This window comes from Syngnathus leptorhynchus, chromosome 1, assembly GCF_054491065.1.
Source record: "Syngnathus leptorhynchus isolate UIUO chromosome 1, UIUO_Slep, whole genome shotgun sequence".
Classification (NCBI taxonomy): Eukaryota; Metazoa; Chordata; class Actinopteri; order Syngnathiformes; family Syngnathidae; genus Syngnathus; species Syngnathus leptorhynchus.
Genome location: NC_141195.1, coordinates 21,694,977 through 21,719,262, shown reverse-complemented (window position 1 = coordinate 21,719,262; position 24,286 = coordinate 21,694,977). Strand labels below are relative to the sequence as shown.

Genomic DNA, 24,286 nt, shown 5'->3' with positions numbered 1-24,286 from the left:
GTGTACAGGATTACAACGCCCACTGCGGAATACCCCCCCCCCCCCGGAATACCCCTTTTCTAGTTACGTCGAGGGACGTAACTTGAAAATACACAAGCAACACGGAGCGAGCATTATTACGAGCAAGACATTTCCTATCCATGATCTTGTTGAAGATAATTTTTTGATGTTGTCCGTTCTAAGAATGTTGCAGTGCTCAGCAGAGAAGCAGATTCAGTGACAGGCTGCTGTCATTGCCCGGCCCCGTTGACAGATTGAAAAAACGTCCCCCTTCACTTGTGCCATGTGGCGTTTTAATTCCACCGCTATCATATTCATTCCCTCTACTTTGTACTATAGTAGGAACAACTTGCACACACATCCACACAACTAATCTGATTGTGTGGTAAACAAACTTTTCATAGAATATTTAGGATTTTTTTTAAAACCTTCTACAATCTTTTTTTTCTAATTTTGTTCTTTCTCAGCTCCTTTCACTCTTTCGGTTTTCCCACTTGTTCCGAAGTATCGAAGTAAATACTTGAACTTTGAACTTTGGTTTTGGCAGCAGAATCACAGATATCCACTATACAAGGCAGGTGGGCATGTGGCCGAACGGAAAGCCAACTATCTTTAACCTGCTGGTGTCACACTGCCAGTCCCGCATGTTTTCTGGCACTCCAGGAACTTGAAAGGCGAGCGCTGCGTCGTAAATACTTCTGTTTTTAAACTCCTTGCTCCCATGATGCCGCAGACGAGAGGAAGAGAGAGAGAAAAGTAAAATCTGCTTTGGGAACAAATTGGAGCTCAGGTTCGAGCGTGTAGTAGTATCTCCGGTTATTGGACTCGCAAACACAATTATCACAGAAGCTCTTTAGTGTCCTAAAAAGCCCATCACTTCCTTTGTTGCACCTTGTGCTGTATTGAGCGGGAAGCTCATCAAGGGATGGAGAGGTGCTCAGACGTTTGGCTCCATGGGAGATTGAGGGAGGGCTGAGATGCTCATTTATTCATACTCAAATCTGAATGTGATCAGTTGGCAACCTCCACAGTGGCAGGTCCGAATGACCATGGACCAGAAGGCCTCACTTCATGGTCGTGAAGTACCTTGAGAAGCTGAAGGTGGCGCCGCTCACAAACTACGACATGACTGTGGACTTTCGTCAGTATGCCTACAAGAAGAAGTGCTTCACTGATGACGTCATCACAGCCCACACCCACCTGCAAATTCCTACACCCGCCTGCTCTTTCGGAATTTCTCCTCTACATGCCACAGAACCTGCTGCAGAAGATGACAATTTTTTGCCTGAGTCCATCATTGGGAAACTGGGTCTGAAAGATATAATAATAATAATAATTAGTTGATAAAGATATACAATAATAATAATAATAATAATAATAATAATCACAACAATAATTAGTTGATAAAGATATACAATTTAATTCCACTGTATTTTCTACTTGTGCATATTCATGCGGCACCTCCCGAAATGCAAGCTCCCCAAAACACAAAATAATGTGACATCCATCAGTGAATGACATAACATAACCACAGCACTTTTTTTCACTTTCAAACTCATCCCATGGGCCGGATTGAAGCTCCTAGCAGGCTCGTTTTTGCACACGGGCTTTATGTTTGACACCCCTGTGATCAACACGTCACAATGTTAAAACTGGACAAATGCTGTTTTGGGATTCATTAACATTTCCCACTAATAAACACAAGCACCTCTATACAGTATGTTCCTCCCTGTCCTCCACCTCAAGCATCAGTTCCTCCTTTTCCTCAGGGACAGCTGAGGTATTGGGAGCCATATGGTAGCGTCATCGCTGTGTGCGACACACAAGCACCCGTGCGTGTGTGTGTGTGTGTGTGTGTGTGTGTTCAGCCATGGCTCAAGGTGTCAGAAGGCAGGCTGGTTTAATTTTAACTGGCTGATATCTGCATGGCAGGTCCTCCTCTCGTTCTCTCTCTCTCTCTCTCTCTCTCACACACATATACACACACACACACCCATGCCCAGACAGCATCGTGCTCATCCAGACTTAGACATTCAGCAGCAGCCGATCTTTTTTCAGACCACCTGGATTATACAAGGGGACCGCCGAGGACAGAGCGGAGAAGTAACTCTCACGCTGGGCGGACAGGGAACATCAACACGAAGGATACGCACGTCATCCCGGGCGTCAGGCTGAAGGCACGGCCGGCGGCTCTGCAGCATCACAGCGGCGCGGTTAGCGGTTGGTCGCTTAGCTACGAGAGGTAAGAGCAGAGGGGCGTGTGCGTGGTGGCTCAGCGTGCATTGCAGAAATGCTTCACTGCTGAGGAATATTACCTGAAGTGGCTTAATCAGCAGAAAAAAAAAAAAAAAAAAAAACACATTTAGGGCATTTTTTTTATGTATTTGGTCCCTTCATGCAGTGACATCCAAATTAACATGAGAATTAAAAGGCACCTTTTGGGCTAACGGTGCACGCATTAGCCACACCCAAAAAAGTTTTACAAAGGTGTTTGCATTTGTACACCGGCTCTGCCATCACCAGCTGGGTTTTGATGATGTGTTGATGTGACTAGGATCACAGGTTAAGTTTGTGGTTGAAATGACTGCGGTCAGTAGACAGGTTTCAATTTCCTTTGCACCCAAACAACCTTCTCCTTATGTTGCCCCTTTGGCCTTTTTTTTTGCTCTTATTTAAAGAACATCTAAACATAAACAACAAAAATGTAATAAGAGTATCAAATCAAGAGTGAAATAAAATATTCCATGATGCCGAAAATTGAAATTAAGCATGTTGGCCATATTTGGTAGACCTTTTGATTGAATTAAGGACAGCAAGCCAACGCCTTCTGGTGCTACTAATCTGCAGCGACAGATTGATTCAGCCACTTTACATAAAGACTCACGAGAGCCCAAAGTGTGAACGCTGGCTACTTGTTCTGATATGAATGCTGTAGGCGAGTTCTTAATTTCCACTGTGACACACCAAGAAGCAGCTAATTACTTGCTTCTGAATGATTCTTTCACTTTCAGCATGGAAACCGTACCCAAGCTTCATCCGGGACATAAAATGTTATAATATATTATAATATAATATAATATCAATATTTTCTCTCCGGTCTACTGAGCAGACATTGAGGCCAGGTCACACACAAAGACAGACTAAAGTGCTTTGCAGGAAATGCTCTTAAGAGATAACGTCTGAAGTGCTAAGAGCAGTGGAGAAAAACGCACCTTGCTGCTGAGTGATAGTTTGAGAGTAGTGGGCCACAGACTGTCAGTACTTTAGGCTCCTCTACTCCAAGGGCGGATTAGGGCCCGATTAAGAGGTTTTGCGTTGGGTTTATCAATGACTCATATGGTCACTGTGTTGCACTTGAAGCTGCTGAATATACAGAAACAAGGGAAGATGTTTTGTAAGAATATAAATCTGGACCCTATTTATTCTGGGTTCTATAAAACTGTCATTGGACAATTCATGGAATATATTGTAGAATCGGAAAGAAAAGCTCATCAAAGCTAAAAAAAAAAAAAAAAAAAATTTTTATCATGTGCTAATTGGTGTAGAATCGGGTTACTCGGTCCATGATAACAAATTTGTGCTGATTCTTGAATTATTTCTTGCCTGGTGTATCAGGGCTGTGAGGTGGCGGTGAGGTCGACCGGTCCAAATCAAAGTGTGGAGCACTCGCTGACTTGTTAGGGTCTCTCTGGATCTGGTTTCACTCACAGAATAGCTTCCACTCAGAGCTCTGGGAAAAGAGAACTATATTTATACTCGAGCAGAATCTGCAGCGTTGTCCAACATTAGCTCTGCTCTGAGCTTGACCTGCCGTCCGGACAGTCCAAATAAGTCCAATAAAGTTAGCAGCCATCATCACACTGTAGCCTACTATAAAGTTAGAAGCCATCATCACACTGTAGCCTGCTACAGGATGGAAGTATAGAAACGTGACTCAGCAGGGCTATTTCAATAATAAGACACATCTCTTAGTCAACTGAATCGTAAATAAAATCAAATTTAAAAAAAAACATAAATAAAAACCAAAGTAAAAAATAAAATCAAAATAACATGAATAAATATAAAACATTAAAATAATAATGATAATAATAATGATAATAATAATAATAATAATAATGATAATAACAAAAATTGGTTAGAAAAAGTACTCAGTCTCTACTTCTACGGAAGTCCAGATGCTTGCATAAAAACAACAAAAAGACGTGCAAATATTCATTTGATGTTGAAAAAATATTATCAATCCAAAACGTTTTCCTGAAGATTGTTCCAATTGAATGAAAAAAATGTTTTGAATTTCAAATGGGAACAATTTGAATATCTCATCTTGAATTTCCCATTTTAAATAGTAAATGATACATTTGTATAAAACATTAGCATTGTAAAATAATAAGCATCAATTGATAAATGGTCATTGAATTTATCAATTTGATAACCCCAAAATCATTCATAATCAATGCTTGTCATTGTGAATGTCAGATGTATCTTTAAATAAAACTACCAAGGAAACTTTTTCAGAATATGTGCCTATTAGCCTATTATTGTGCCTATTATTATTTTACTGAGCCCATCACCTGCTCTGCTTCATTTTCTGTTTCGTCCTTTGTGTTGACTACGGGCAGTTTGACGGGGCCTCAGACTTTCCATGATGCGGCACAAATTGTCAAGGCTGCACACATAGCGCTTCCCTCTGCAGCTTATATTCACCTAAAATCCTCACCGAGATCAACATGGCGTATCTGGCGGCTATTTCTGCCCAGGAGCGATGGGACTTTGCCCGTCAAATTCCGAGCGTATGTAACATGATTAGATAACGCCACGCAAGCGGGGGGCCGTAAATATTCACCTAGCGGCGGCCATGCCGCGAAGGCTCCTCTTTTTTTGGGCCGGTATTGTTGCCTGGTGCTGTGTTGCATGTTGTCATGGAGACGCCCCTGACGAAGACCAAAGCTGCGTGCGTGTCTGTTACGGAACAGAATCGACTGCGGGCCAACTAAGATTTTATGTTTTTACATGCTCCACCTAATTTGTAATTTATTGTACCTTGTCTGGCAACCAGTTCAAGGTATACAAAGACAGACGGGATAGGCTCCAGCGTGCCCGTGACCCTCGTGAGAAGAAACACTTGAAAGGATGAATAGATGAAATGATTCTACTCATTAGAATCCCTGAATGGGATTTTCAACTTTGCCAACTGTTAACTTTCCAGCAGTCATCCACAGCACGCAAGGAAGTGTGCAATTCAAATTCAAAAATCAAAACAAGGGCAAGCTAACTTCTGGCACCCATGTGTTTACTTCATTATGTGCTTCACAAACACTTTCCAGAGAGTGGAGATTTATTTTGCTTCTCAAACTGAATTGCTTTTGGTTGAGGCTTTAGGAATAGAAATGTTACAATTTCAGTTGTTAAAAGATAGATGCATTTTAGATTGCGTGCATGGACGCCTTCGGAAGGTTCTCAGTCTGTCTTGTGACATTATTGATCAGCAGTGTATTGTTTAGCAGCTAACATACCAGACAGTTCCCTCAGGAGTCATCTGATCCTAGACCAAGTCATTGTGCGTGTTTACTTTCATTGATTCTTGGAGAGCAGCCTTCAACACACGGTGGCTCCGAGCCACGGTGGACTGCATTCACTGTTGAGGCCTTTCCGACAGCATGGCGAGTGGCTCAAGGATGGCGTGACCTTGTAATCCTCATGATGCCCGACTACATTGTCGCACGAAAGCACCTGCAACAGATGAGGTGGCAGATTGCTGACCGTCCCATAAATGTCCTGCCTAATCTATCCTCAGACTTCAATTGAGGGTTAAAGTCCAGAAAGGAGCATGTGTAGAGTTTAATCCTCACAAAGAGTCCTTATGGTCCCTCTTTACACACTGGCAAAGTTTGATAATATGCTTGGAATCCCCAAGTGCCAGGTCAGCTAATTGACTTTTGGGTATTTTCTGATTTATTTAGGATCTTTTTCCCACCTGTCCCCTTTAAGGAATATATACTATTAAATATTGGAATTTTGGAAGAATTTTGGGCGTTTGTCAAATTTGTTTTAGAGACCATTTGAGATTGCCCCCCCCCCCAGGAAAATATCCTAGCTCCGCCTCTGTCTGTGTCGACAGGGTCCCCTAACTTTTGGCAGCGGTGACGCTGGGAAATGTGTTGTTGACAACGAATCATTATCGTCGTTATAAACTGATCATTTCTGTTGTTGATACGGCTGTTGTTAAACATCACACGAGCAAATCCATTTAACGAGTGAGTCTTTACCTGAGCCCTCGCGCACTGTGATGTCATTTTCACTCCCCCTGTGGATAAAAACGGGGAATCTTCTGCTTATTTCGTATTCCACAAAAGTAATATTCATCAAAACACCATGTTTAGACTCAACACACACTACATGTTATTGCATTGAGAATGTTTGACTTGACTTCCGCTTTAAGTATATTTGAGACATGAAGCTCCATCCTCAGGCTCAAACCGATGATATACTACCCTCTAGTGGTTGGTAAATTAAATTACATTGATGATGCTGCGATTATCTACATTCCTCGCACTTGATCTGTGTGGGTCTGCTTTAACAGAAGTAAAAGCTGCTAATAAAGAAAATACTTTCTCGAGTTCCTGAATGGTGAAAACATTCTGGCCCATACTGATAATATACTAACAAATGCCTTACACGTACAAATACATGGAACAAAAGTATTTTTCCCGATTTATGACTTCAAAACAACCCATCAACAATTTTATATGGTTTTACAGCCACTGTTCTGAGGGAAAACATAACTAAGATGGAATGTGGCCTGCAAGAAAAAAAAAATAACCTTGAGCTATACTGAGCTCATTGATGTGTGAACATCATTTTGCTTTTGACGCAGAGGCAAAGAACTGCAGTGTCACAGTCTGTGTGAACCCAACGACCTCGTCACTAATATTACTACGACCTGACAGCATTTCTGGATTCTCTTTCTCATAATCACCTGTCCCAAAACAGACCTGGTTACAGTGCAAGTGTATGCAGCCTGTAACTTACGCCAAGAGTGGAAAACCAATAGGGGGTAATAAATGCAATTGTGTGTTGGAACATGCGCCAAGGCCCAAATAGAATCCTCGAGGCTAAACATGGCACAGTGAAAGGAGGAGTTTCACTTCTTGTGCGTCATGTTCCGTTCATTGGTGTTTGACTTCATGCAGTGTGACTGGCATCATCAAAAAAAAAAAAAATCTGGTCTCAGTGGGTAAACCTTTGGGGTTTGTTTGCAACCTTGACATCACAGAGGTGGTTGAAGATGCACTTTCATGTGGTTGTGTTCCAGGTTTTGGAAGCAGTTGTAAACTTATTAGAAAGAGGTTCCATGGCAACATAAGGAACTACAAACTAAGCAATAGAACTTGACAAGCCTCAAGAAAAACAACTCAATTTGTATTGCACATTAATTGCACCTAAATGTCTAAGAATAAAGAGTTCTTCAAGATCAAATGCAAATAGATTGAAATAAAAATCATGAACAGAACTGCGCTCGGGCAGCAGTTCATTTTTATACCACTAGAAGACGCTGTGAGGCGCTTACCACTTTGGCTGAAGTTAAATCATGCATTGATTTGATCAAATGCGTTGCTGAAAACCATGCCACCGTCCTTGAGATGCATCTAGAAGAAAGAAGAAAGTATAAAATATTTTTCTGTCTTTATTTTTACAATTTAAAATAGCTCCATTGAGACCTTGGCCACCTTGCCCAACAATACCTGAAGATCTTCCCCGCCCACACACCATGTTTTTGGAGATCCCACATCCAGCGCTGGGGGCAACTTCATGAAATGTTTTATGTGCTCGCTAATGCCGGCAGGAAGCGTCTCAAAGGGTTTTTATTTCACCACGCGGAACCCTAAACTCCGGGTGCCACCTGTTGCTACGACAACGATCTGCTCTATTTGTAAACACGACGCTCCTTTTTGGCTTCGTGATTAAAACCACAGAGGAAACGCTTGCTCCTCTGGCGGTGGTGTTATTACGATGTTATTAGCTGGAGTTAAAAAAAAAATAAAAAAATTCCTGCGGGTAAAGCGTGAGAGCGTCTCTAAGAAGCAACATGATGAAAATACTGGAGAACGAGCTGAAGGTTGCTCCTGAAGTGAATGGTTGGAGTCAACTTAGTGTGGAGAAGGCAGACGCGTGGTGGACCTGCTCCTTCTCAGAAAAAGGTCACTCACTCCATCTGTTCCTCCCTTTTCTGCTCACATTTGATCTCAGTTCTCTTGCATTCATGCAGTCACGTCAGGGTGTGATGTAAGGCTGCAGGAATGTACTCCGTAATGCGTGCGTGCGCGTGCGCGTGTGTTTGCATGCATATGTCCTCCATGCGTGGGGTTTTATTTTCTTTGCGGCACACCTGCTTCCTCACCTTTCACCCTCCTGACTTTAATGGGCAAATGAAAAGTGAGTGCTTTAAAAAAAAAAAAAAAAAAGTTCTGAGATATGAAGTTGCCGTTGCAATGCGTTAACTGTTAAGAGTCCAATATGAAGTCTGAGGAGAGGATATGTAAGGCTCCGGGCCTTGGAAAGATTCTACGTTTTGACCCGCTAGCCAACCATGGAAACTTGAGTGGTCACGGGAAAGAAAGCATCCAAAGTGCCAACTGTTTCCAGTGACTTTTGGCCGCAGATAATGTTATGACTGCCTAAAGAGCTCTCACTGAAAAAAAAAAAAATAGTAAGGTACACTGAATATGTCAAGGCAATAAATGTTGATGACATTTTTGAAGTTGGCTAATTGAAAAAAATATGCAAAGGTGTGAAAATTGGCGTTCCCATATTTCACAACATGAACTAAGAGTTTAAAACATTTTTTTTTATCGGCTGCCCAAGTTAAAGATATAAGTAAAAACAAGTCAGCAAATTGTTTTGGAGCAAACCACTTGCTTACTTTGTTGTGCCAATTAAAATTGTTACAATAAATGTCAATAATTTATGTTTTGAAGTTCAAATTGTCACAATTACTAAAATTACTCATTGACCTCAACATTGGGCACATTTGATAATAATAATTACTTTTCTCCTATGAAATCACACAATGTTCAAGAATGTGATGTCGAATTGAAATTAGATCTATAAATTAAGCCAGTAGCATTTTCGAGAAGTATTTGCCCGTAGCCTGGAATTCCCCCAAGTTTTACAGCAAGTGACATAACCATTCGTCAAATTCAACATGAATCAACGTCCTTGTCCCCGGTGTGACCCTTTGCAACTCTTAATTATGTGAAATATTTGCGCTCCCCTTCACAGTTTTGGCAGATATGTGATACTCGCACATGCCGAGCCGTCGTACGCGTCTGCGACCTTTGGATCTGTTGCGCTAACCCGTTCTATTGGTGGCTCGGGATTCTAACCGAGTGGATGTGGAGTGTGTCCCTGACGGCGGTAAAGGGGGGGGGGGGGGGGGGGGGGGGGCGATTACCTCAGCTCACAATCATGTGGCGTCTCACCTCCAGTTTGTTGAACGCAATCAGTCAGCCAGTGGCAAGGTTCAATTCAAGTGAAAATCCAAGAAGAACAAAATAACTTTGTGTGAAACATAGATTGAGATAAATCTCTTACTTTAGCAATTAGGATGATTGATTGCCTACTAATGGTTTTCTAATCCCTTGAGGCCTATGCGGGCTAAAGTTTGATAAAAAAAAGAAAAAAAAAGCCCCATATAAAAGGTGATGCAATGCTTCTGGCATTCTCGTGTTCCCTAACATTTTTTTAATATAAATTATGTGGTTACAGTTCGTTTACTTGTTCTATCAATTTGTCATAGAAGGGTTCATCATAATCAGCGAGTGCCTGAGCGTCGCGCTCACACAACGGACATCAGAGCCAACCAGACGATGATTCTTCTTATCCCAAAGTCATCTTTAGCTCAAGCTGCTATTTTCTTTCCCAATTGCTTTCTGGGCCCCAAACACATCAGTCAAAGGATTATTTAAAAGAAAAAGAAAAAAGACATTGGCTGCAAATGATGGGCAGCAGTTTACGGCTCGGCGGTCCAAGAAAGTTCTGGATGTAGTTTGTGACTTGATGCATTTGTTCATTTTTTTTGGAATGCAATAAGGACTCAATTCTGCTGTGAGGCTAATAATAACTTTGAAGGCAGCAATACAGATGGTATTTTTTCAAGATCAAATATTTACAAAAATGTGAAAGGTGTTCCAAACTCACCTTTTTGAGATGTTGTGTCACATTCTTTCAAGGAAGCAACATGCGCTCCCGTAGCAGCAGCCTGGAGGACGTCACCAAGGTCAAGCTGGCCAGAGAGGAAGTGTCTGGGCGGCCGGAACGCCGCGGTCGCCACCGGGAGCCGCCCGATGACACCGGCACCATCCAACGGAACCACAAGACCACCAAGGACAGTGCCAGCGCCGCTGCAAAGGGGGGCCGCAAGGAGAAGACCAGAGACCTTTCACGTGACGACCTGGTCTTCCTGTTGAGCTTGCTGGAAGGAGAGCTGCAGGTCAGGAGACAAGCCCAGAAAGACGATATATATATACATATAGAATAAATGATAACGTACATTATGCCCTCGACAGGCCAGAGATGAGGTGATCACTGTACTGAAGGCAGAAAAAATCGATATGGCCCTTCTGGAAGCCAAATACGGCTTTGTCACGCCACCTAAAGTCCTGCAGGCTCTGCAGCGGGATGCCATCCAGGGCAAAGCCGACGGCTTACAGGAAGACATCTATGAACGGCCCATGATGGAGGTATTGGCAATTCTTGTATTATCTGGAAGCGATACCCTGCCTGGTAAAAGTAGAAGTGAAGTAAAAGACGTCTTGTAGAATATCACTTGAGCTGAAGTCTTAAAGGATCTGACATTAAACTATGAAGTCATTTTTTTTCGAATATAAAATGCACTTTTATATTCACAGTAAAAGTAGAGTGAGCACTTACAATTCCTATTGTTTTAATTTATATTTTTTTCATTCTCATTTCATTTTTCATTCCCATACACTTCAATGGTGTATTGTAGTTAAAAGAACTTAATGGTAGCTCATGCAGAATGTTAGCTAGCATAAATTAGCTCTGCTGTCTCATTACCATATACTTCAACAAGCTCATGCTAACTCAAAGAAATGCTCCAAAAAAAGGAAAACACCACTTTGGTGGTGTTTGTTTTGGTGAGGAATCACCATTTGAACATGGCTGACAGCTAAAAAATAGAATTAATTTCGTATGACATGACTTCTTTAATGAAGTATTGATACCCGGTTACATTACAAGTTTAGCTAGCAGCCACGGTGGTGGCTCTTCCATACTTCCATAGCTACTTTATCAATAAAAGTCCGTGACTAAGTGTCCTGCTCCTGTCTCACAGCTGGACAATCTGGTGGAGAAGCAGAGGGAGACGTACCGTCGCATGCTGGAGCAGCTGCTGATGGTGGAGCAGGCCCACAAGCAGGCCCTGCACAAAATGGCCGACGAGAAGCGCAACCATGGCGACTTTATGAAAAAGAGCGACGAGTTCACCAACTTGCTAGAGCAGGAGCGTGAGAGGTCAGTACACAGAGCTTCTTCAAACTCTTCATTCTGATGGCGCCGACCATATCAGGAGTTTGAAAATCAAAGCATAGCTAAAAAAACAATCTATAGAATAAAAAGTACAATTAATTAGGCTCCTCGTGGAAATTTACTGGAGGTGTCGCCACTTCGAACCCCAAAAGAGAAGTCACGTTTTTGGGGCCCGCACAAAATGACATGGTGGGCCGGCTGTGGCCCCCGGGCCTTGTGTTTGACACCTGTGTGATAGCGGATGTGCGTAAATGTAGGCAGATACTTGGCCGTGATTGATTGAGGGTCTGTTATTGAGTGATGACCTCATGGCATGCCGACTGATGCAGGAGCAGCAGGGGTGTGGGAGCCAGAATGACAACGGCGTGCTAACCAGCAACACATGTCTCTTAAAACATGATCTCAGCTCGGAGACAAACGCTACAAAGATGGCAAGTAGCCACCTTTGTTTCTCTAGAGGGAACTCAAGGCGAGAAGCCAATTTCATGGCTGTCTGCATCCTCCAGTTTTGTTTTCTAAAAAAAAAAAAAACCCACACATTTGGCTTGAGGTTTTGCGTTGAATGTTGTGTTGGATTAAGTAAGTGTATATTTGCTTTTACAGATGACAAAAATTTCACTTTTCAACTTAAATGGTATCTGAATTTTGCCAATTGGGGGACGTCACAATAAGGCCTTCCAGAAATGCTTCGAAAAAGATTTGTTGCCGTTTTGAAAAATAGTTGGAAAAGGATTGCAACACTGGGCAGTCCTTGTTTTGACCTTAACTCTGCCCCAGTCATTATGATTGTGAAAAATAAAATCTGCTTTTGCATCAGACGGCCGAGACCCCCCAAAACCGAGTGACTTCAACTAGAGTATGATGTCATAGACTTCAGGTAGAAACTTGGGAACTGTTTTAAAACCAGGAAGAAAAATAAAAAGCACAATGTGTTGATTTCTAAAGTAGCGTGAAAAAATTACAGGGTAACCACATTGAAAATTGAATACTGCGCCCGGGCTTGTGTACTTAGCATGTTTGCTACTGTAATGGCGTATGTAAGAGTAAAATTAATGAGAAGAAAAAAATGGATAGGCCGTCAGTTTATGGACAGGCACAAATACACAAACGCTAACGATCGCACGCAATTGATGACGACATTTAGTCTTGAATGAAGGTTATGTTTTTAAAATGTGGTAGGAAGCCAAAGTACTCGAGAAAACGAAACAGATGCAAACTTGCCGACTTGATGACTGTGAGGCAATATATGATCATTCTCAAACTTATATGAAAGTAAAATAAGGCTGCGGTTGATAGACACGAACGGTAGCTGCAAACATGACACAGCACGACGTCCCTCCGCCTCTTTATTTGCTATACAGGGCTTGCCATTTATCTCGAAGCCATCTGGCCGGCTTAACTGTAGCGCCGGTGATGACATCAACAGGTCGAGAACATTCTCGGGCGATGACCTCATCATCACTGAGGTGCTTATTATCCAGATTTGCCCTCTGCTTTCTTTGAAACGCAAGACTGCGTTTTATGTTTACAATTTGGGATTTGGGGATTGAAAATGAGCAGTGTTCCCGTACGATCGTCGTGAACTCTTACGTTGCAGGAATCAACCGCGACGTTGTGGTTCATCTTTTGCACTCAGTTTTGACAGTGGAGTAAATGCGAATTTAGAGTTACACAATCGACATGTAGTACCACGTTATACCACGCGAGGCAGTGTCTGAGGGGCATTTAGTTGGTACGGAATTGTTGTGTCCAGATGACGGCATATTTGTTGATGTTGTCAAGCAGATGTTGCGCTGCACGCATGAGCAGAACCCGTCGGCACCTTTGGAACGTTAAGATGCCCTCGAAAATGTTTTCTCGTGTCATTCCTGAAGAGCCCCACACCTGTATTTTCAGCCTGGCCCACGTAACACATTCCAGCTTTGTGAGAAATGACGAGAGGAAATCAAGTCTGGAAGTGGAGATGCTTTGAACCAAACATTTCCTTGTATGGGGGGGAAAAAAGTGATTTCCCGAGTTACCGATTGTGGTTTACTGGCAGGCGTACGTTTTGTGAGCATGCCCTCATACCGTAAATCCGACACGTTTGACCCAAGACGCCAAACGCACATTGAACCTCATCTCCAAATATGTCAGCAGGCCCCCTCAAAGCAAACATCACTCTTGTGGAGAAAGACTACTCGTTGAAAAGGACGGCTGTCGGTAATGAGTCAGGATGTACATTGAAAAAGAGGGAAAAGATTCAATACAGCCCGCGGCAAATGCTGTGCAATTTGTCGCTGTAATTTTGTCAAAGTAACCATTTAGCAATATATAATTGTATTTATTTATTTTTATTTTGTTATTTTTTATTTATTTACTATTATTATTATGATGATTTAATTTAATTTAATTGATCTATTTACAGTTATTTTTTATTTATAGTTCTATTTTATTTATTTACTATTATTATTATTATTATGATTTAAGCAGCAAGCCACTTGTAAAGTGGATGTGACTAAAGGAACAAGGCTCCAAAATTCCAAAAAGAGGCAACTGTTCCAAAGCTCGCACGTTGGTGAACGTCTGATCTCTCCCAACACTTTATCGTAATTATGCAAGCCGTGCTTCATGTGGCTCCAAGTAGCGAAAAGTAGCCAAGCCATACAGTTCTTGAGATTTTAGAGTTCACCTTTCTTCAAAAAGTGACAAAGGCCCAGCCGGGAGCAAATAGCTTGGAGCTTATGTGCAGGGCGAGACAAGACTTAATGGAGTCTCTGTGGAGGTCTTGTTTGAATGAAAGTGACACAACATTAGCGATGACATCATGTTTGGGCCAGAGAGCCACTTACAGGAAAGTTCGACGGTGTGTGACAGCATGTGTTTTTCTTACTGATAGACATGGAACAGTAGAAAGAGCAACGCTGAGTGGGCAGAGAATGTTCCTTGCTTTTTGCTTCCATTAAGCAAACACACGGTAGCAAAAGGGCACCACTAAACAGGCTTCAGGGACCAGATCTCATTTCAGGAGTCTCGCGAGGAGCCGAGCAGTGTAAAGTCAAGTATAAACGTTGGCGAGCCACCAGGCCCTCGCAAAGAATCCAAAGTCCCGGAAGGTGATTTTTGGGTCACAATTTGGTCACACGCTCGGTGCCTTGGATCGGCCTCTCCGAGATGTCAGGAGAGTTCTTGTAAAGTTTAGTCAGGGGCACGTCATGTGCGGTTTGGATTTGGAGCAAAGGCGAGAGGCTAAAAGCTTTGCTTCCATCTCGCTCTCTAATTTAATGTAAGTATAGCATGAGCTCATTCCAAAAGAACACTCTTTTTCCAAACAAAGAACTCATGAGCTCACGTTTGAAGAAGCTACGCGTGACATCTAACGACAATTCTCTCATTTTGAGCCCAAATTAAGCTCCTACTATGAAGAAGTAAATTTGTTGTCAGCAAATAAAAGAAGATAGTAGGGAAGTGGAAGGAAAAAGTCCAAGTTCCTCTGCGGCGTGGACTGGCGCCAGATGTTAGCCAACTGTTGTGCTCAGTCACCCAAGTGTGACCAGTCATGTCTGTTCTTCGTGACATCATCCACGATCCCGTGGCGGGGAGATGCATTTAGCTCCGTTATTTGCAGAAAATTAAAGAGGGCTGAATAAAGTTGAGTTGAAGGCAATGACACCTTTGGATGCTGATACGATGATGTCACACATCATTCGGTTGATGATGTGACCATGAGTGAGGGAAGGCAATTTGTCTCACCGCCTTTAAGTGCTCCGGGCAATAATGTCACCGTGACATGTAGGACACACACTCATGAACGTGTCATGAATCTGTCTGTAAATTCCTGCGTCGTAAACTGCAGGACGGCTAGCTTAGCATTTCTGTTTCACGTCAACAGTTATGAGACAGGCAAAAGGATCGATAGCAGGGGTGACCAACATGTTCCCTGCCGAGTCTTGCAAAGTCTTGTTCTAAAAATTGCGCCGTTAGAAATTAGCAGTGGTGAGTTAAGAAAACATTTGGAAATGCAAAACATTTGCAGAGATGTATAGAAATAAAGTGTTGCAAATTGACATGTTTCTAAGTGATTGAGAGAAATCATGAACATGATCATTGCCATCACACAGATCGTGAGGATTATTAATAAAAACATCATTAGAGTAAATTTGCTATTTCAGAAACGTTCACCTTAATCAGAAGCAAACTAGAAGTAGCTCTCAGTGTCCAAAAGGTTGGTGAAACTGATCTAGAAATTTTTGGGCACCGAGCCGCATCGATTTGGAAAATCATCAGCAATGTTCTTATTTGTATGATTGCAGAACAAGTCATGACTTTTTAAAGCAACTTTCGAGACTAGAAATCACATCTTGGAGGCCAGCCACTAATAGAGCGGCTGAGCAGTGATTACAGAAGAGCTCAAGAGCTAGTCAAGCTCCTGCAAGACTTGGACACGGCAGTGGAAAACAATTTCTTCTCTTTTTAGCTCCCAGCAAAGTTATTAAGTGGCCAGCAGCAGAACGGGAACAAACTTGGAGTCAAATTGGACGAGCATATCTTTTGAATTCAACCTAACTGGCAACTCCTCTGCGGTGCTGCGAGGCAAAAATTTATTGCTCTTGGCAAAAAACTGCAGTCCTCATGAGTATAAGTGGCGCTGAATCCATCCCAGACCTAAAAGCCACCAAATCCGCATCAACAGTAAGGGATCTATTTTTGTAGACTGCCCGTGTATAAAAAGTGCCGCATCTTGATTTTCTTGTCAAAGCAAGTAGAAGTTAGCATGTTTGGTAATTATGCAGAGTAAATTTTATTCTGATTTGAGAGAGTGCTGGTATTAGTATAAACCTTGAAGGAAGTCATTCAATTTACTCGCAATAAAATTAATGTCATAAATAAGACTTGATAATACTCAACATTTTAGAAATGTTAAAAGTAAAAATTATACATTAGATAGATTGGTATTAGATCTACAGTGAGATAGTTTAACTTGTCCTCTGATTTAGATGTAAAATGCCAGTAAACGGGAGTCAAACTGTGGGCTGCGGGCCAAATTTGGCCAGCAATGTAAACAGATTTGGCCCACAAATACAACTTGTGCATCAACTTTATGTCAATGCTAAAATTGCAAATTGTCTTCACTTTTTAAAAAAATAGACATGTTGTTCGTGATTTTTTTTTTTCCAATTCATCTTTTTAAAAAATGAACAGATTTTACTAGTCTCTGATTTCAAAACCCCTCCAGCAGGGTGCGGCGTTAAGTTCCTCCAAAGTTTCCTTCAGTGAAAAGGGTCCATGGGTGTGTAAATTACAGACTGTGTGCCTGCCGAGCTCCGCCCTTCTGTCTGAAGGTGCAAAATTTATTCCTGCCTCTTGAGTCGTCCATAACAGGACCGCACACGTCACTCAATATGCAGGTGCCATGGCAGCATATGTTTTCTTAACTTTGGAATGGCCTTGTTGGAAAAAGTCTTTATAATTTAGCAAAAAAAAAAAAAAAAAAAGCAGAAAGATGAAATTAAAGAGCAACCGTGGAGAAATAAAAAGAGACCTTTGGGTTTGATTACATGTCATGACATGCAACATCAGATAATAAGGCTCGTCTGGTCATCCCATAATATGCAACGTGCACGTGCATGTGAGATGAATAATAATTAAAAAAAATCAGTCAATCCAAGGATGGGGAATATCTTGCTTCTCCTGATGCATCATTGTGGTTAATGTCATCAGACATATACTTGGGTAAAGTACAGATATAAAAAAAAAAACTACTTGAACTACTTGATACAGTGGCCAAGTATTTGGTTACAGCCTACCATTGCTAAAAAAGCACGAAAATCTGCCGTGATGTCCACACGCACGCACACACGCAAGAACACCCTCTTGTGAGTGCGTGCAACACAAAGTGCCATATAAGGACATGCTGGTGATGTCACAGGGAGCAGAGCACATCCTTTTTTGTTTGCTCTGGCTGTCGGAATGCGATGCGACTCAGAGAGCGCGGCGCGCGATGCACGGCAAAATAACTCATGGCAATGACACCGGGAGAAGCTTTGCTGCAGGTAGGCTCGCTTGACTTGGTTGAGAAACTTTGCCAGATCTTCGTTCGGGGTAAACGGATCACAGACGTTTCTGTGATTAAGGCCGGTTGATGTAAATTTGACTTGACATAAGGTCAAGAAAGTGTACTGGGGAGTTTTTTCTTGCGGGATGATTTGGATGGTGACACGCATCTGATCTCAACTTACTTTTCTACACTGGTGGTTTATTTTCATAATGGGGAAAAAAAATTGATATGTGCACTCTATATTAGTTTTAAACTCTGTAAACTCAGATTTATCCCACTGAATTAGGTAAATCTCTATAAAACAAAACTAAAAGTAATGATGAATTTGAGTTTGACGCTTCATGAAAACATTTCATTTTTGGATTCTCAGTTTCCTCACGCACTCCCAAAACATGCATGTTATTTTCATTTGACAATAAATAGTCCAAAGGTATGATTGTGAGTGTTAATAATAATAATGATGATATATAGTAATAATAGTAATAATCTTAATGTGCCTGTAAATGGATGAATTGTAAATGGATGAATATGTGTTACTTTTGCTTCAAAGTTGAGCTCTTTTAAACTGTCACCAAATCAAATGCAACAATGCTACATCCAATCAGCTTCTTTTCAAATGATATGAAAAAAAATGTGAACACCATTTTCACAAGGTACAATGCAAAAAAATTGATTGAAAATTATCACTCAAAAGAATGGGATACAAAACATGCAGTGGGGCCAGGAAACACAAAAAAGTCAAACTAAATAAATACATACATACATATACATACTTTATATATATATATATATATATATATATATATATATATATATATATATATATATATATATATATATATATATATATATATATATATATATATATATTTATTTATTTATTTTTTCAAACTGAGAAAAATTCCTGTCGAAAAATAACTAAATAAATCCATCTGTAACTAACATCTAACCTAGCACCTCGCACCATACCATTAAATCAAGACTCAAAACACAATCAGTCAGAACCATTTACTCCATATCTAAAAGCATCCGTTTGGGATAATGCTGAACATTTTGGAGATATTTTTTTTTCTTCTTCTTTTGTTTTACTGTTGTCTTAGTTATCATCCCTGGCAAAACGTTGCGGTAGAAATTGTTCCAAAATGGCGATGAACAACACCGCTTAGTGGGAAAACAACTTTATCTGGGAGTAAATCTTCCTGACTTCCTCTTTTTCAGGTTGAAGCTGTTAATTGATCAGGAAAGGGCCTACCAAGAACGAAAAGACCAAGAGAACAACAAAAAGGTCACAAGCCTGAAAGAGGAATTGACAAAGGTCAAGTCTTTTGCGTTGATGGTGGTGGACGAACAGCAGCGTCTCAACGAGCAGCTAAATCAACAGACGGCCAAAGTCCAACAGTTGAGCACAGCCGCTTCGCAGGTTCAGGAGGAGTTGAGCTTAGCTAACGGCAAACTCCGAGAAGAAGAGCAAAAGGTGTGTCGCCTAGAGGCGGAGCTACGTGACTGCATCGGTCGGCACCATCAGGAGCAGGAAACCGTGATGGCCAAGTTGACGAGCGAGGATGCGCAGAACCGGCAGCTACGTCACAAGTTGTCCACGCTAAGCAGGCAGCTTGACGAATTGGAGGACACCAACAAGACCCTGCGAAGAGCCGAGGAGGAGCTGCAGGAGATGAGGGACAAAATGAGCCGAGGCGAATGTGGAAACTCCGGCTTCATGTCCGAGCTGGAAGAGCTGCGGAAGAGAGTGCTCGAGATGGAAGGGAAGGACGAGGAACTGATTCGGATGGAGGACCACTGCAGAGATCTCAACAAGAAACTGGAAAAAGAATCCAGTCAAAGTTACAGTTTGAAGGCCGAAGTAGACAAACTGAATCAGAGAATTATGGACTTGGAAAAACTCGAGGGTGCTTTTAGCGAGAGCAAAGAGGAATGTAACTCGCTGAAACGAAACCTCGAGAGGGAAAAGATTGTGTCCAAGGCGCTCTCTGGTGAACTGGAAGCCTTGAAAGCTCAAGTTAAAGACCTGGAATGTGCTGAAGGTCAGCTGGAAAAGACGGAGTTGACGCTGAAGGAGGACCTCACCAAGTTGAAGACGCTGACGGTCATGTTGGTCGATGAGAGGAAGACCATGGCGGAGAAGCTCAAGCAGATGGAGAACAAAGTGCAAAACAGCTCTGGCAAACTTCAGGCGGAACAGGAGAAGGTCACAACGGTCACGGAAAAGCTCATCGAGGAGAGCAAAAAAGCTTTGAGGTCCAAGGCTGAGCTAGAGCAGAAGATGTGTGAGGCCAAGAGGGAACGGGATGACCTCAAAGGCAAACTAAGGGACCAGGAGGAGAAGAACATGGATTTGGAGTCTAAAATCAATTTGATGAAAAAACGGCTACAATCACTCGAGACGATAGAACGAGACTACCTGAGGAGCAAAGTCAAAGAGGAGCATGTGAAAACACCCTTGGCTAACCGCTTCCAACAAGAAGACAACAAAGTCAAAGACTTGACCCAGGAGGTTGAGCGTCTTCGACGCAAACTCAAAGACATTCGCGTCGGAGATAACGAGTTGTTGAAAACAGACGAGCTGGAATCCTTGGAGAAGAAATTCACAAATGAGCAGGAGAAGGCCCAGGCTTTGATGAAGGAGCTGGAAATGTCCAGAAAAGAACTTTCCACATACCAGCTGGTCGAGAAGAACGATTCCAACCAAGAACAGGTTTTGTTCAAACGTTTGAAGGAAGAAGAAGCAAGGTCGAGTCATTTGACACAGGAGGTCGCGGCTCTCAAAGAGAAGATCCACGAGTACATGGGACAAGAGGAGTCCATGTGCCGCATGAAAACAGACCAGGCCTCTCTGCGAAGGAAGCTCACCCAACAGGAGATCCGAAACAAAGAACTGGCCAGGGAGATGGAGACCCTCACGCGGGAACTGGAACGATATCGCAGATTTAGCAAAAGTTTGCGCCCGGGCATGAACGGAAGGCGTTTTTCTGATCTGCACCTCGCCACCAAAGAGGTCCAGACCGACCCTGATGACCTTTCGACGGCAGTTCCGTTGGAGTGCGCGGTGCTTAACGGGAAGCTGTGCGGCGAGGGTGACTCTGAGGATAACGAGGTTTACAAACGTGGCCCCTCCCTCGTGAATAATATCAATAACCTTAATAACAGTATGAGAAGAGTCTCCAATGAGCTGAATGGCAAATTTCGAGCTCGGTCCAATGGTAACCACGTACAGGCCGGAGACGTGGTACTGACCCACAATCCCGGCCAGCCGCTTCAAATCAAAGTGACTCCAGAGCACGGACACAACATGGCGACGCTGGAGATCACTAGCCCCAATGCGGAGAACACGCCGTCCTTCACCAGCACTGCCATCATCCCCACAAGCGGAGCCCCGCCCAAACAAAGGATCACCATCATCCAGAACGCCATTTCGCCAAGAGGTTCTCCAATATCACATTCTCCAGATAGAATGCTCTCTCCTCTCACCATGGCAACGTACTCCAGAACCTTGAGCCCCGACTCTTCCAGCTCAACCACCCCCGAGAGAGCCGTATCTCCTATCCAAATCGTTTCCGTCACGACGACCACCCCCGACCGCAATGTCTCCACCGAGCCAGCGGAGGTCGTCGGAGGACACGCCGTCTTCCGCGTGACCCCCGAACGCCAAAACGGCTGGCAGGTGCAGAGGTCCAACAGTTCTGGGCCAAATATCATCACCACAGAGGACAACAAAATCCACATTCACTTAGGGGGGGCCTTCAACTCAGCTGCAGCGCAGGAGCAGAGGATCGCTAACGGCAGCGGCGTGGCGACAGCCAAAAGCAAGAGCAAAATCACCAGTAGCATCATGATTAAGCCCACCGCCACCCAAAGCCAACGGCCATCGCAGATTACAGTAAGTAACGTTTACGACTGACCCCTATGACACCCCCCCTCAACCATCCCTTCAGAGATTCGATACAAAACCCCGACCCTGTTCCTGATCCATATCCTTGACTCAGAGTTAGTTGACTTAGAACTGTGGCTTTGTTTGTGGTTGCTTTGCTCGGTTGGGTTTGATTCGTCGGACTAAACCGAGTGCCCGTCCCGTGTTGACACTGATGTACATTTATTTTTTGTCTTCTCGTACGTCTGAGTTTGTTTCTGAGAATTAAAGTTGTTCGAGTTTGTCATCCATGTTCACCCGCCTCATTTCTTCACCGAATGCAGCATGTTTCAGTCATGTGTCGTCAAAAACACAAAAGATTGTTCTTTAAGTTGATTTGTGATGCATGTATGGTTCTTTTTCTTTGTCATTGTTGGGATGCAAACAAACTCACATTTTCGTCAATAATTTTATAACTTTTTGTACTCACATTTTTAATGTCAATGAGTGTTCAAACTTCTAAGCTATGAAAGTCAGAAAAACCTAAATAAAAAAAAAAAAAAGGTCCAGTATTATGACTGACAGACATTTTTTACTTTGCCTTCCTCCACCATCAAAATGGATTTGGAATCAAAGCAATTAGATTTGATTCAATTTGATATGTTTCTCAAAATATTGAATTTTCATTCATTTCATTCAACCATTACAGCCCTGAAGTTCAAAATGGGATATTTGACAAACAAGTATTATAATAAAAAAAAAAAAAAAAAAAAAAAAAAAAAGCACAGCTAAAGAAACTGGATCCTCAGTAGGTCCGGGCAGGAAGACATGATGCATGCTTGCATGCTGAACAAGATGCTCTTCATTAGTGCGAGGCCTGAGAGACCGGAGCAGCTGGTTTCTGCTGTCTGCGATCCACTTTGGATTCAACGCGCAAACTTTCCCCAACAGCTGCACTGAAACTTCCTGAATTTCCAGAACGGATGACAGCAAGCGTGGTGACCAGCAGGGAAGATAAAAGTATGATAATGTTGGTCTAGGGGCTTTTCCTCAACATAAAACATCTCACGCAAATGGGCATGCAGACGCTGTGAATGTGAGCGCTCTACTGCGCAAACACCAAAACAAAGCTTTTGTTTGGTTGCTATGGGAACAGCGAGAGGAAGCTGAGCTCCTGCCGGAGCGACGATATGCCAAAGAAGAAAATAGAATCAAGTATTGACACATATTCTGCTGACTTTTACTTCACTTCACGTTATAAGAATAAACTTCAGTGAAAGGTCACAGAAGATGAATGAACGTCTGACTCAGCTTGCAGGTCAAAATTAAGACGCAATGCCCACTCAGCATTTTGTTAGGCGTGTCTATTAACTTTTTAGCAAAAGATATAATAAATATATCTTACGTTGAACTACTGAGACCATGTGTGGTGGTGCGGGTCATATTTTTAGGAGTAACCCGATTTTTACAAGCAAAACATCACCATCTCACCATAATTACAAAATAACCAAACGGTCAAACTTTGCTTGAAAGTCTTCACGAAAACATAACATTAGTTCTTGCCAGCGGGGTGATTGGTGAAAACGTTCATTCGTTAAGTTCAATCAAATTTACAAGTATTAGTATTTTGAAAAGCTACTATAAACACAAACTACTTAGTCCTCATTGTCTTTACGATATAAACAAAATTAAACATGGACATTGGATGACTTGGACAAAGTGATCAACATGTTTTGGCCATTTTCAGACAACTAGTCATTCCCAAAATGCGTAACTGCACGCACGTCTCTGCAACATCTGCAAGGGAAGACTTTTGTGGAACTTATGAAACGTGTTTGGCTCCACCTAGTGGTGACTTTGATTTTGCAACTGCGCCGTCTCTTGAGCTGATCGTGGTATACGAACTTTAAATCGCTTTTTTTTCCCCCTCTCTGTGCTCCTCCAGATACCTCAAGAATCATTCCGACGCCCGGGGCCGACACGAATCCCAAAACCAAAGGGCTTCACGTCTGTAAAAGGGATAAACGGCAACGGGGCGCTGCAGATTCGGAGCCAATCGCCTCTAAGCAGTGGCAAAGTTCAGGCTGTGCACAGAACCAACAACAACAACCCAAACCTCGCCAATCGCAGACTCTAGTCACATGTCAGGAATAAAAAATAGAAAAATGACAACGAGAGGTAGAGACAGTCACCTAGTCTAAAGTAGCTGCTTTAGTTTAGTTCTTTTTTTTTTTTATGTCAGCGTCACAGCAACCCAGGTGAAGCGTAATAAATAGAAAGGCTACTTGATAAATGTTGCTTATTTGTACTGTATTTATTTTTTATCAGTTTAAAAAACAAAAACGAATTTAAAAAATACTAGAGAATAACTTTTTTTTTTTAAATATGGAACGTGGCCATAATAATGTTGTACTAAATGTGATAAACCGATGATAAAATGGAACCGCGTCACACTTCGAAAGATGTTTTTTTTCTTCCCCCTCTTGGTTCAATAAAGACCTTTTATACCGCAACATGTACGTCTGAAATTGATCTTGATCACAAATTCTGCATCAGACAAAGACAAAGAATAAAATACAGCTGCACTCTCTTTAGCTCACATTTTCCACATTTTGCTACAGCACTATTCAAAAATGTAAAACATTCAGCAGAGTTTACTTCATTTTAATTTGTAATACAATTTGTAATACATTTGTCATTATGAGTTGCTGTGTATAGAATTTAGAGAAAAAATATTCTTTTTTTTTGCTGTGACATACCAAATGTGGAAAAAAAATATAGTGGTTGAAAAAAAACCCTTCACTTTATGGTTATGCAAGTAATCATGATGCATATTT

At 42.1% G+C, this 24,286-nt stretch overlaps 1 protein-coding gene and 1 long non-coding RNA gene across 4 annotated transcripts; one reads left to right on the top strand and one right to left on the bottom strand.

Moving 5' to 3' along the window:
* Positions 1-68: 68 nt before the first annotated feature.
* Positions 69-10,325, bottom strand: LOC147062681 (uncharacterized). 3 transcript variants are annotated; one of them, XR_015067759.1, is made up of 6 exons: positions 10,198-10,325; positions 7,568-7,646; positions 6,267-6,304; positions 5,514-5,730; positions 3,604-3,730; positions 3,201-3,363 (listed from the first exon to the last, which is right to left on the bottom strand). It is a non-coding gene; the product is annotated as an uncharacterized LOC147062681 (long non-coding RNA). The 3 variants fall into 3 exon arrangements; XR_015067758.1 differs by lacking the exons at positions 3,201-3,363; positions 7,568-7,646; positions 10,198-10,325 and adding an exon at positions 69-1,311 and having other exon boundaries at positions 6,267-6,405; XR_015067757.1 differs by lacking the exons at positions 7,568-7,646; positions 10,198-10,325 and having other exon boundaries at positions 6,267-6,405.
* Positions 2,055-23,949, top strand: filip1l (filamin A interacting protein 1-like). The gene is made up of 6 exons (XM_085926246.1): positions 2,055-2,242; positions 10,230-10,489; positions 10,566-10,739; positions 11,354-11,532; positions 18,803-21,479; positions 23,395-23,949. Exons 2-6 carry the CDS (start codon positions 10,238-10,240, stop codon positions 23,584-23,586), a joined length of 3,474 nt encoding a protein of 1,157 aa, XP_085782372.1. The 5' UTR covers positions 2,055-2,242; positions 10,230-10,237; the 3' UTR covers positions 23,587-23,949.
* Positions 23,950-24,286: the final 337 nt, after the last annotated feature.